At 24.4% G+C, this 14903-nt stretch overlaps 1 protein-coding gene across 1 annotated transcript; it reads right to left on the bottom strand.

The window, feature by feature from the left end:
* Positions 1 to 174: 174 nt before the first annotated feature.
* Positions 175 to 4944, bottom strand: LOC145831926 (large ribosomal subunit protein eL6-like). The gene is made up of 4 exons (XM_082939280.1): positions 4743 to 4944; positions 2167 to 2359; positions 1285 to 1469; positions 175 to 372 (listed from the first exon to the last, which is right to left on the bottom strand). The coding sequence occupies exons 1-4, from the start codon at positions 4941 to 4943 to the stop codon at positions 217 to 219; spliced, it is 735 nt and encodes a 244-aa protein (XP_082795406.1). The 5' UTR covers position 4944; the 3' UTR covers positions 175 to 216.
* Between the last annotated feature and the right edge of the window lie 9959 nt (positions 4945 to 14903).

Below are 14903 nucleotides of genomic sequence, written 5' to 3'. Positions count from 1 at the left end.
TTAAAGACAAGTAATAAAGGTTCTAAAGGTTTATTTGCTAGCACACAATTTTATAAATTAGAACTTCATCTTGTGTGGGAAATTTAGCTCATTATTATATCCTACTTTTATCATAACGAAACCTTATAATAATACCAATAATTTATAGAATTTTTTCAATTTATTTAAAGACAATAAAGTTTCTAAAGGTTTATTTGCTAGCACACAACATCAAAATTAGAACTTCATCTTGTGTGGGTAATCACCGGTCTGGAGGGTGAACTTGGTGGCGAGGAATCCCTCCATGTATTTGTCCGCGGCCTTCACTGCCACCATCAGCTGACTGTCGACTGCCTTCTGGTCGGCCTTCCTCTGCTCTGACACGCTGTATTCCTGTTGGAAAAAGTAACTTAATTCCTGTGATTTTGAATTTAAATCATAAGTTAAGTTTATGAGGAAAATTATGAAAGTTTTCCATAAAAATTATTCATTACTGTGAATTTGATAGGCTAATAAAAATATTAACAAGCCAAGTCTCCTTAGAGTGAATGATTTACTAAAAGACATAGAAATTGGTTAGAAAATTTATAATAAAATAAAGGTGATTATCAGTATAAAAGAAAATAGTTAGGATAACAGAGGTATAAAAGAAGTTAGGATAATATAGTATTTTTCTAACAAATGTGGAAACAATATTTGAAGTATGAACACCTCATTATAATACAGACAAATTTACAAAAATATTATTACTTTAAAAAAAAAAGGTATGTTCCTTGCATGGTTTATCATGATGCTAACTGCTACATAGTAGCTACAAAATGATGATAGAATATGCATTGGTTGATTTATGATATTGTGAATTTGTACACACCATTGTATAATGCTCAGTATCACGCAGGCAGAGCTACAAAACTCTTTAAAAAAGAGCTAAGCAGATAACCCTATATCAATAGAATAGTAATATGTATTTGTACATTTGTCTTAGGTTGAAGAAAATAAATGACATACAGATTACAAGTACTATCAAAACAAGGAAAAAAGTTGGTTATGATTAAAAAGTATTAAGATGTATTTGTCAAAAAAAGTATTATAATTGAATCATGTTAATTAAACAAAGCTTTTAATTTGAACATTAAACATAAATTGATAAAAATATTTGAAAAAAAAAATATTTTAATAGATTTTAAACCTTGAAAGTTCAGTTTACTTTGATAAAATTTCAAGACAGTAAAAACTTAATTCTACATAAAAAAAACAATAATCTAAAGGTTTGTATCATTTAAGAACGAAAACAATGAAACAAACTTCAGGTTTGTCATCGAAGATCTCTCCCTCGCCGTGCTTGGGCTTGGAAAGGTTCTTCCTCTTGAAGTAGGCATCGTTGAGGTGTTCTGGCACGTTGACTCCGGAGATGTCGATCTTGGTGCTGGTGGCGATGACGTAGGTCTGGTCCATGCGCCTCAGTGGCACGCCGTTGACCTTGTATGGTCCTGTAGAGTTTGTTGGTTTACATATTAAACTAAAAGGAGTATAACTGCTATACTACAAGAAGAAAGTTCTTTCATTTGTTAGATAGATGAATAAAGGAACAATGTTTGATTTACTCAAGTTTAAAGCATGGTTTATAAATCCTAAACAATTTTACTGAGATACCAGACAAATGTACATAGATATTATTTCAATTTAAAAGTGGGTATGTTCCTTGCATGGTTTATCATGATGCTAACTGCTACATAGTAGCTACAAAATGACAAAGGAATATGCATTGGTTTATTTATGATATTGTGAATTTGTACACACCATTGTATAATGCTCAGTATCACACAGGCAGAGCTACTTAACTTTATAAAAAGTTTAGTAGGTAACCCTATATCAATGAAATGGTAATTCAATCTCACCATTTCTTCAGTACATTTGTCATATTTTATTAGGCAGAACTTTCATCACATTAGACTTAATATTGTGAAATAATTAATTTTAATTTTTGGTCTTTATACTCAACTCACAAGATTATACTCAAAAAATGTTATAGATCGAATAGAAAGTAAAAACAATTTTAATTAGCTTTTGCCTTGACTATCACATAGTCTTAAAACAGATCAAGATACTCTAAAAAACCTTTGAAACTTTTTATAAATTTCATTAAAACAGATACTCAAAAAAATATTTCTGTTTTTAATGACAAACCAGTAACAAGAAGGAGGCCAGTGTCCAATTGTTTCAGGAAGACGACCCTCTTTCCGGCGTGTGGGCCAGCAAGGAGTGTCAGGACGGTGCCAGGGGTGATGGTGGACCTCAACTTCCTGACGTGGTCCTTGAAGCACTTCTTTCCGTGGCTCCTCAACTTGCGGGGCTTGTCCTCGGTTGGGTAGTATTTGGGCTGAATGATAATTAGAAATTGTTATTCATTTTAATTTAGCTATTTAGTATTAAAAACATATTTTTATGTCAGTAACCCCAAACTTGTGTTATGCTTCATATGAAAAAAATGTTTGGAGTATTAAATTTAGTGTCTTCAAAATGATTATATTTTACTAAATTTATTAGGAATTTTTAAAAACGCTTAGATCTTAAAAAATAAGAGTTAAATTATTTAGTAACACATCTTGTTAGTATGAATTAGATAATGGATAACTGCCAAAAACTCTTATTTTAAAACTTTAAAATAAAATAAAAAGCAATTTTTAAAATATTTAAAAAAAATTCTCTATAATAAGTTAGACAGGTTAACAATTTGGTAATTGTTTCTATATTAATTGTAAAGAGTTAAAATTTTATAACTTAGGTTGTTATAATTTTTTCAAAGAAAATCAATTACAAAGAAAAATATTGCCCGGAACACTTCAATTTGAAAGAACTATACCAAGTAATAGGCAAGTTTTAATAAAAATTATGACTGTTCATCAAATAAGTTTATTGCCTAATGGTTTTTTATTTAAGGCCATAGGGGACAAACCATGTTTTTTACAAGTTGATATTATTTTATAGATATTTTACCAAACTTAGACCATATAAAAGGTTCCCTATGGAAAGGGAAAACTAAAACAGTAATAAAAGACTATTTAATTTAAAATCTATCTCCTACATTTTTCAAGCAATCTCCTTTAAACTTCCAGTCTCATCTTTATACAATATGATTATTGTTACAATATATAATCATTACTTACAAAAGACTTTGAAAAGTATATGTAAAAATACCTTTTTAAAAAAATACTTTTTTTTTCACATTTTTTAATACTAAAATTTGCAGTAATGTTATTTATATATTATGTGAGGAACATTTCCAGAAAACTTGAAGAAGATCGCTTCAAAAATGAAGGAAATTCTATAACATATTTTTTTAAATTTTTTAATATATCTATAATATTTATAATAATTTTTATATAATTTTTTATTTTCTATAAAATTGACCCTAAAAGTTTTGCTGTCCATACATTTGTATAGGATACTTTTTACAAAACATCAAATATTTCAGAACTAATGATATTTTTAAATATATAAAAACTGACTTGTAGCTTGTACTAAAGCTTTCATACACATACCTAAGTTATTATTGTAAAAAAAAGTGTTTATTTCGCTGAAAATTTATTATATTTGATATTACCAAAAGATACACCACCTATAATGAGCATTTTTAAGTGTGAAAAAGAATTTATTTAAAAATAAAATAAATTTTCATAGAAATCAATTTATTACACTTTAAAAAATTTAAGCTAATTTAAATGTTAATACAACTAAATAATATTAAAAGTTGTTAAACAAATATAATTATTTATTAATAATCAAGTTTTTGGGTGATAGAAAACACACACTTTTAAGTCAAGTAGTAAAATAAATACACTGTTTTATGTTGTTTGTGTATGTATTTTAAAAAAACAACTCTTGCTTTTGGATGTTATAAAAAAAAAAAGCTTGGTTAAAGGTATGTTCCTTGCATGGTTTATCACAATGCTAACTGCTACATAGTAGCTACAAAATGACAAAGGAATATGCATTGGTTGATTTATGATATTGTGAATTTGTACACACCATTGTATAATGCTCAGTATCACACAGGCAGAGCTACTTAACTTCATAAAAAGTTTAGTAGATAACCCTATATCAATAATAAACAAGCTTAACAACAACCTACATTAAATGTTTACATTGAATTTATATAAATAATTTTGTAAGGCAATTTGATTTTATTAGAATTTCTTTTGAAATACCTATGATTACATCTTAAGAAACCATAATCAAATGTGACTTTTAAATGGTAGCATTTTTACAAGTTAAAATATATTCATTATTTTTAACCAGGATTCCCAAATTTTTTGAAGAAATTTTTTTTAGGTTTTCCAAATTTTCATAGGTTTTTTAAAAGTACATTTTTTTGGGTAGATCTTTAGTTTAAAGCTAAATATAATATTTTAAACTTTGCAAAGTAATATAACAACATGAAAGAGATACTGTAAAGCTACATTAATAGTGTTTTTTTAATAAAAAATTGATGCTAAGTTCAAATTTATTTTTAAATATATTTTTCATGTCAAATTAAAATTTTACTACTTATTAAGTAAAAATTGTTTCAATTTCTAGGTTTTCTCAGTGATTTTTGAACAAAATTCCAGGCTTTTATAATTTAAGTGAAAATACTTAACTTTATTTCGTGAAAGAGAATGTATAAAAATTTATAGATAAACATGGTCTTTATGCTGTGATAATTTACTTAGTGCGTCTTATATTGCAACCTTTTTGCAAACATATTGTTAAAATCAACAAACCATTTTTTTGGTGCGGACCATACGCTTTCCACCATTGTTGTCACCTCCGACAACCTTTTCTTTGAGGGCAACTGCCATCCTTTTTTCGGTTTTGGTCTTGTTGTCCTTGTAGACATGTGCAAAGCGCTTTGAGAACATGGCCGACCTCGAGTGGCGGTTGAGTCCCTTTACCAACAGGGTGTTCCTTGATGCCTTGACCATTCTGATTAAACAATTATGATTATTTGTCTACTTGGAAATTTCAAATAAATAATTGATCTACTTTCAAAAAAATGTTAATTAACTGTTGTTTATGATTTAGTTTACTGAAATAATAATATTATGAAATATATCAGGGTGCTTTTTTTAAAATTAGGTCAAGTAATACATAATACATTTAATGTGGATGATAATAATTTAAGGAATAAAACCGTATTGAAACCAAGGCTATAGGCTGTACAACTTTATTTTTAACAATATTAGTTCTTTTATGAAAAAGTATCAACTTCAGTTTTATATTTTATTGATTATTTGAGGTATAGTTTATTTTTGACAAGTTTTACAAACACGTGGACTGCAAACTTTTAAATTTTGTAGGAATTTGAGTTTCAATTAACTTCTTCTCTAAATTTTTGAACTATAGACCATAAGCTCTAGAGAATTATTTCTTATAAGTGTAATAACTGGAAGATGGATAAAAAAATTGGCAATAATTTTTTAAAGAAATAATAATTTTTGTTTTTGCTCTTATTAGGAACCTGTTGAGTTCACTGACTTTGATCACTTATTTCAGTTACTTAGAATTTTGGATGGATAAAACATATGATAGCTAAGATGAAGCTTTACTGATAGAAATTAATTTGTAAAAAAACTAAGCTGGACCCATTTCCTATGACAACTGTGCTTTAGGGAAAAATAAAAACTAAATTAGAAACCACAGGGTTAAGATATTATACTTGGCTAAAAGTAGCTTTAGATCATTTTAGAATATTAAAATTTGTTTTTTGATTAATTTTTGATTGTCCAACTCAAGAGAGTTAAGGTTCTTGTGAAGGGGCTAAAGTAAAAAGACTATTTTGTTAAAAGCCTATTTTCTACTCAAGTTTTAAGCAAGTTTCTCAGATCAATTTTAACTTAATATCCAACCACTTTTTATAATATATAATTATATAATTTTCTGAAATACTTATTTAAAACTACTCATTATAATGTTACAGAAGGATTTTCTAATTTCTTTGGAATACTTACTTAAAATATGAGGTTAAGTAATAAAAAGATTTGATGAAAAACCAGTATTTTTTTAAATTCCTAGAAATTAAGCTGAATTTTTTTCTCTGAACCTTGTGGCTTAAGTCCTTCTAGTAAACAAACCATGAATTTTTTTTTTAATTCATGTTTTATAAATCATTTTTTTATAAAACAGCCTAGCTTTAAAATAAGGCCACAAGTTAATTATTGTAAATATATGTTGGACCTTGACATATGACCTTCACTGCATGAGTATGAAAAGGTTTTTTTTTTTTATGACAAACTCAGAGTAAAATTAATGAATTCAAAATAAGACACTATTTAGGTTTATAAAATTGAAGAAGGGTATTATATGGAAAATTTTAAATAGAATAAAATATTCACTTTTAGATTTTTGAATTAAAGACTCATCTTATTATTGCTTAATTGATAGTAAACATACATTAGCTCACTGTTTAAAAATGTCGACATTTATTATATTTAGCTTAAAATTGTTTAAATGTAAAATAAACTATGTTAGGAATAAACTGTTATCTAATCATAAAAACATAATATTCTTTAGTCTGTATTCTATAGTGTCTAAGTATGTCCAAAAAACCATTATATACAATTTAAAATAAAAATTGCATTTTTACATGACATAAATATTACAGGAAAAACAATGGTTTAAAAAGGATAACTTTCTTGTCATAACTTGTACCATAACTTTTACAAACACAAACTCAATTTTTACATAAAATCATATATATATAATATGAAATAACAGTCATAACCACAATAGAGTTATCTAAGAAGAAAATTTTTATTTTATTTGAGACATTGGAATTTTGACTATACACATTTTATGAAATCCAACAACATGAAGTATCATCTTAATCAAATAATTTTCTAAATGAATAAAAAATACCTTAATGCATATATTTCATAGTCTTAAAAAATTTCAGAATTGAATTACAATTTAGAACATGAAAATTAAAATGAGGGTATCTAGACTCTAGATGTTTAATTGGAGATCTAAATATATTTGTCTGAATAATCTTTGCAATCATTATATAACTAAATTAAATAGTGTTGTGTCCAATTATATTATGAAATCAGGAATTTGAATATATTGGAACAACATTTATAGAAATTGGAATAAATAAAGAACTTTGTGAAATTAGTTGGTGAAAAATAGTATTAACATGGGTTTAAAAAACAATTTTACTATTATAACATGAAAATATGATGTAAAAATAAATGCAAGTCTGTGGCTTAACAGAAACTTTATATAAACTGGTAATCAAATGTAAGCAGAAAACAGTGAGGCATAAACAAATTTTGAGAAATTTCACCAGATATTCTAATTTTTTTAATTAAAAAAAAAACATTCTTTTGGGTCTATTCATATTAAGAGCCACATTTAAGTTTAAGGTTAAAAACTGTGTTAAGCAATATATCAACATTAAAAGGTACTATAAAGCTACTAAAATTATATTTTTTAATAGAAACATTTTTCAATGATGAAAAAAAAATTAATTATGTGGTTGAATTTTTTAAATTAAATTCTACTACAAATCATTTAAAAATTGTTTCAAATTCTAGGTTTAAGTAACTTTGTTCAAAATTTCAGGTTATTCAGGGATTTTAGTTATGCTTAACTTTAGGTGGCACCAATATGAAGCTGAAGTTATGATACATTTGATCAATTAGGCTAAAAAATATTTAAATAAATAAAATTAAACTAATATATTTAATTGGTTTTCTTTTATAATATAAGTTGATTTTATCAATACAATCATTTATGTTGATTATGATATTTTAAAGTAAGGTTGATTAATTATTTTTATTTAAAATATATTAATGTTTTTTTTTTGCATTTATAAAGATTGTATAAAACAAAGTATCATACTTTTAGCCTATAATTTTGGTTAAATAAGACATTGAATGTATTATATTTTCAGTTTCATATTGGTGCTCACTTAAAGTTAATCATTACTGTGATTTTTATTAAAATTATTTCCAAATATTCCACAATTCCAGATTTTAGCAGCCCTGGATTTTTATTTATTTCTCAAATTATTAATGATAGCAATTCTTAGCCATTCATTGTTACATATGTCATTACCAATCTTACAGAAACAATGTCACTCCACCATATGAACTTTTTCTTGTTATAATCAAAAAATTAAAGAAATTGGTATAACAATAGTAACTAGATTATAAAAACTTATTAAAATAAAAATAAAAAGCTTATTTAATGTGAGAAAGACTGCATACATACAACAAATGCTTTATCTAATCAATAAACAAAACAAAATTATTAGAACTGTTACTTTTAATCAAACTCAGAATTAATTTCTGATGATTACAAGAAAGACAAATTTGTCAAAAGGTAAAGCCTCAGTAAAACTTTTAATAATTTCCATAAAGTGAACAACTTTATAATAATCACAATTTCTATTTTACTTACATTGATAAACATATTTAAATAAGAATTAAATCTTAAAAAAAAGGTTTGAAATTAGTTTATGAAATAAAATTAGTCAAAACTTTTAAGTATACCATTAAGATAGATGTAAAACATGTTGATAACTTTAACATTAGATACAATATCAAGCAAAAAGAAAAATTAATATTGCAACCATTAAGAATTTTCAAAAAATTTAACTTATCAGATATGTTACAATATCATAAAACTTCATGTATAAAAATTACAAATATGTGACTTACTTTATTTCAAAGCTACTAGAGAAGAAAATTCACAAGCACTGGTATGAAAACATAGAGTATTTTTGGCCTTTTTTCTATTTTGGCCATTTTGTTTTAAACTTATTTTTGCAAAACCAGGGTCTTAAGCTTAGTATTTTTAAAAAGGAAGTAATATTGTTTATTGAACGATAAAGATGCTCAAAAAGTTTGGTCTAAGGACCTGACTTTTTAAGTCATACAAAAAATATAAAATAAGTAATATAGCATTAAACTAAATAAAATTAACAATTTTTTATCTTTAACTTACTTATATAAGCCTTGACTTGACAATTATTTTTTGTATTACTTTTTAAGGTGTTTGAAACTTTTAGAAACTGTATATAATGTCTTTCATTTTATAAGTATTTTTATTGTTAGATTCGTAACATGTTTTAAATTTATAACTTATTTACAGAATCGAAAAAAACAAGTTTTTTAAGTTCTAAAATTTAGGGTTGTCAAGATTAAGAAATCTGGATACTGAATTAAAGTTTGTTCGTTTTAGCTCGAGCAGTTTTTGTGATTTGCTTGTAGTCAAAATATCGACTATGCTTAAAACTTTTTATGAGTACACATTTCCGCAGCTGAAACCTTTTTACTTACTTATTTGAAACCAAAGGCTAAAATTCTACTTCAACAAAATGTTACTTATACATCAAAAAATATTAGTTTCGACACATTACCAAAATATTAAGTTAATAAACAGTAATCTTACTCTAAACTTTTTAATATTTACCTATAAATTCCGAAATTAAATGTTTGTTATGTCTACTTGTCATTATTTTGAAAATAACAATTATCATAAGTATGTACAACTTGATAAAATACAGATAGTACATTAACATTTTGTTGCTTAGATTAATAGCTTTGTTAAAATCAAATATGTATTCATATTTATGACATAAATAAAAAAAAATAAAATAATATAAATTGAGCACTTTTTTGAAACTCTTACACCCTGCAGTCTATTTTCTTAATGTTTAAAAGTATTAAAAAAAAACTTTTTACTAGGATATAACTTTATTGTATTTTAGATTTAACATTATTAATAGTTATGTGGTAAAACAAACATCCATCTCAAATTTTACCCTTTTCAAAAATAAAGAATTTTTCGGCTAATATTGATAATTTTTAAAAGTAATTATGATAATGCAATAATAGAAATACTTTTAAAGAAAATGCTTTTTAATGTATAAACTTCAGTTAAATATACAATTTTTTTTTTCTGGAAAGTTTTCCAAACTTTCTTATAAGTTTATTTGAGTATAAACGAAGTATATATTTCAAATACATAAATAGTTGGTTATATAAACTTTTCTACACTTGCTTTTCGTAATATTATTATTTAATTAATTTCAAAGAGAATTTTTATTCTACAAACAATGTCTCACCAAAATAGCTCGTTAGCATATGACGGTAATTTGAATTAATAATTGAAGTGGTTGTAATCTAATAAGTTTTGAAACTAGTTGAAATATTTTCACTTTTACTAAAGCCAAAAGCACGAAACAATGTTTAATAAGTTTGTTTTTGCAAATTTTATCTTGGTTAAAAATTAGATTTTAAAACTTACAAAAAACGAGAAAAACAATTAATTTAAAAATTAAAACATTTTTTTGCTAGATCTAAACCTTAAAAATTTCTAATACTACAAAGTATTAAATCAGTCATTTCCAAAGTGTGATAATCTACTCTGTACTCTGTAATGTTCATTGAAATTATTTTAATTCGATGCTGAAGAATCAATTGGTAAATTAAAAGGATACTTTCTTCAATAAAAAACTTATGAAATGTTTTTAAAACCTCCTATTTATTCCAGTTATTTACAAGTTTAATTTGCCAGAAAAAAAAAATTGTACTCGTACATTTCAATAAATCAAACAATTAGAAGTTAACAATAAGAAATTAAGCAGTTTTTATATTCAATAATAATATATTTTAATAAATAACGCTTTGTACTTAATTTAAAAAGTATATGATGAATATTTGGTTAAGACAGCATAAAAAAATCAGTTTAAGATATATAAAAAAATATTTTATTTAAAAGTGTAGACAATTTAGTCGTTCAAACTATTTTTTTAAACTTAAGCAATAAACTGATAATTTTGAAGAAAAAGAAAGCTTATGGTACACAAAAATAAAACAGAGTAATTATATACTTTTGTTATTTTTTAGATATGATAGTGATTACTGGACCTTTATTTTACTAAAAATACTGCTTTTTTTTCTTCGATCATTATACTGAGTTTTAAAAATTACTTTGTTGATCATTTAACTGTTATTAAAATAATTAGAGGTCTTCTTGTTTTTTGAAACAAAGATTGTAAAATCAGTATAAATAGTTTATATGAATAGTATAAACTGTTTATACAAGACAAAATTAAAGCAGTTTGATAAACATTTAGTATTATCTAACATCAAATTGCGTAATGGACTAAGAAAACTATGTATTATAACACAGAGATCTTTATTTTGTTGTGTTCTTTTTTATGTATTTATTAATTTTTATTTAGATACTTAGTGTTACATTTTGATTTATTAATTATCATATCAAACAATTCATTATAACGCAAAGCTTTTTATTTTGTTGTGATCGTTTTTATCACAAACGAGATTTTTAGAATCAGTTCATACTAAAAAATCAAAGTTAGGTTCTTAGATTTATGATTAAAAAACAATATGATTTTTTAGTTTAATATAAATTTATTAAAATCACATAACCTTAACTTTAAATGTGTTCAATTACTTTTTGAAAAAATAAGCTAATGTTTAATTGTAAATGTGTACAAAAAGTAAATTTTACACAACAGCTTGAAATTTTATGACATAAAAAAAATTGTATATAAAAAATAATGAACTTCATCACACGACCAACAACAATAGCGTCCGAGACAACCTACAATAGGTTTCGTCCTCGTTAGGACTCATCAGGCAGGCATAGTCGCGAGAAACCGCTGTTGTGATCTTACCAAATGGGCTTATGTACAAACAATTTTAATTTTTTAACTGTTCTCCAAGTGGCGTGTTACTAAAGTTTATTTTTTTTTTAAAGATATTCTTTTTAAAAATTTAAGTTTGGATTATTAAAAGTTTAAATAATATAGGGCAGGTATAATTCCATGTGATGTAACACACTCGTTTTTACTCAAAAAGCGTTTATTGTTGCAAAAGACAGCCTAAGACTGATGATTTTTACCATTAAAAAACAATAAATTTACCACAGTAGCTCTCTAATGACTGCATTGTAAGTTTAAGTCAAAATCCGTTTTTCTACACGTAAATAAAAGTTTAGAAGTTATTAATTACCTGAAAAATAAATTAGAGGATACAATATAAAGTTTAAGTGCCGGGCATCGATCCCGGCATTTCGCATTCTACACTTTTAATTGCAAGTTATTGCATTTATAAATTTGTTAAGCTTATAATTATTGCTGTTAAGACATAAAATTGAAGAGCTAGTTACGGTACTTATAAAATATTTTAACAAATAGGCTGCCATTGAAATAAATCCATTTAATACATACATTAATACGTTAAGAATTGTATTTTTTTTTTGCTTTAAAAATTTTTTTATACGGTTAAATGAAACAAATCTTTTGTAAAATAAGCGTGTTGTTGTTCTTATATATAAGACAATTAAATGAATTATAAATATAATATTAATTAACTGTAACTTAATTGTCTGCTAAAGCTATTATTGGTTTTGTTTTACTTTTAATAATGCATTATATTAGTGCTTAATTTTTAGGAACTTTATTGAAAATTACTCAGTAAAAAAAGTAACTATAATGACCATTCTAATAAAGTATTTTGCAGTTTTGTGAATAAATGAAATTTATTTTTTAAAAGTTGATAAAGTCATTTGTAAACAATTCTTTTTTAATCTGTACAAACACTACATCAATTAACAAGCGTAAACTTAGCTTGAGAGCGTTTTTTGTAAATTTTATAAAAATCTTCAAACTTAAGACCCAATTATTTTCCTTATCTTAATATCTAATTAAAAACTTTCTTTTTATTCTAGAGAACGGTCCTTTGTCTTTAATTAAAAAAAAAAATCCATTGAACTTGGGTTCGACTTTTTGAGTGTGGCCCATTTAAAAATGTTGTGTTTTTTTCTATTTTTTTATTTATACAAGCTTTTCTCCATAAATAATATAATTTTTTTCAAATAAAGTTTACAAACACTACTACTAGGTCAATAATTTCAAAAACCAGGAAATTATTACTTTATTGAAATTTCAAAGAAGTTAGCTAAAACTAATAACATATAAAATAGTCATTTAATAAGTTTATACAATAAAAATTTATTAAAATGTATAAAAAAATAGCAAATTTTTTGCAATGGAACTTCTTTACTTAAACTAAATTTTCAGTTACTAACTATTAAAGAATTATACAAGACAAAGTATAGTATATTCTTATAAAAACTTTCAAAATATTAATTACTTAAAACTTATTAAATCAAAAAGTAAATTACAGTAATAATCTTCATTTTATCACTTTTAAAAAAATATTCATAAAAAAAGAAATACACTAAAAGAGCACTATATTAAAAAAAAAAATTACTGTAAGCAAAATTGTTAATAAAGCTTGAAACGTATTCAATATTTATAAAACTTTCTTTTCTTATTTCTTTTTATTGTAAGACCTGATGAAGTTCCTCACATCATGACAATTCCTAATTTAAAATTTATATTTTTATTAATTGTTTTTGTACATTCAAATAAGTTAACATATAGTCTAACAAAGTTGTAAAACCTCATGCAAAAATGTTCAAAAACTAAAAATAAAACTGTAATTTTATAATTATTAAAATGCCTTTCTTTTGGAATTTTAATGGATGCTTAAGTAGAAAACTACATTTTAAAGTTCATAATTTACTTGATACTTGTGTTGCAAAAAAAGTCAGTTAAGTATAATTAACTTTTTTATTAGTTTTTTACCTCATTTCTCTCAAAGTAGGAATTAATTTATTTAAACAATCATCATTGGGGTCTCCATACCAGGCTTTTATTTGAATTCCATTATCTGTAAGTGTTAGTTATTTTTAATACCATAATAAATTGTACTAATTTAATATAAGTTTTTTAAGAGTTTTAATATTGTCATTAAAAACTCAGTTCTTTATTATGACTTTTATTTTAGTGCACTTTAAGTAAACTCGTTTTAATTATCATAAATAAGTTTTTGTTTAAAACTAAAATAAACTTAAACTTTATATTTTCTTATGTTATAATAAAAATTAATCTAAAACAGTTTGAAAGATATACCTGGATTATTTTTAAAGTTAGTTGGTTTATCATCTATTATTACAACATTTGATAAATCTCTGTCGACAATTTTCAAGTCTTTCGTGAAACTTTTATAAGTGTAACTGCAGTGCTGTAAAGAGTGTAATATTGGTTACAAACAAAAATTAGGACTTGTTACAGCTACAGATTTGACTCATAGTTTTAGTTAGTTGAGATATTTAATACTTAAACAGTTAAAGTTTTTTACTTCAGAACTTTTCAATAAATCTACATTGATAAGAATTAGAACTACAACTATTTCTTTTTTCCTCAAAATTTAATTATTGATTAGATAAGAAATAATTTATCAGGTTGTAAATTGAATACTGTTTTTGTTCACGTTGTTGAATACTAAAATATAATATAGTTTTTAGTTATAACTCCTAACAACAAACTAGTAAGTTTTTTGTATCGATTTTATGAGAATAAAAAAATTCTCAGCATTTTTAATTAAAAAATCTTTTATATTAAACCAATAATGATTCCTTGTAAATATTATTACACACAGTTAATTTATAAAGGAAAAAGTAACTGAAATAAAAAAAAAAACAATAATATAAAAAAACCTGTTTGTGGTACACTTTCTTGAAAATATTTTTGTCCTTGTCAATATTATTACATACAGCTTGTGCATAATTACAATTTGAAGCAGTAAAAATGACCAAGTCATACCATTGATTTACCTATATAAAGACATTAAAAGTAAACAATTTATAAACTATATTATAAAAATATTTCGATTAATAACTACTTTTTTATAAGGATATTCTAGTTAAAAAATAATGTACACATTTATGCTAAAATTAATCTAGATTTTTAGAAATTTACTTAAAACAAAAACTTTTATTTAAAAACTTTTTTATTAAAGAAAAATGAAATAGTTCTACATAATTTTTTTAGTTTAAACTAA

The sequence above is a fragment of the Thalia democratica genome, chromosome 3 (assembly GCF_965202585.1).
Source record: "Thalia democratica chromosome 3, ktThaDemo2.hap1.1, whole genome shotgun sequence".
NCBI classification, from domain to species: Eukaryota; Metazoa; Chordata; class Thaliacea; order Salpida; family Salpidae; genus Thalia; species Thalia democratica.
The sequence above is the reverse complement of the archived record's forward strand: the minus strand, read 5'-3'. Positions and strand labels throughout refer to the sequence as shown.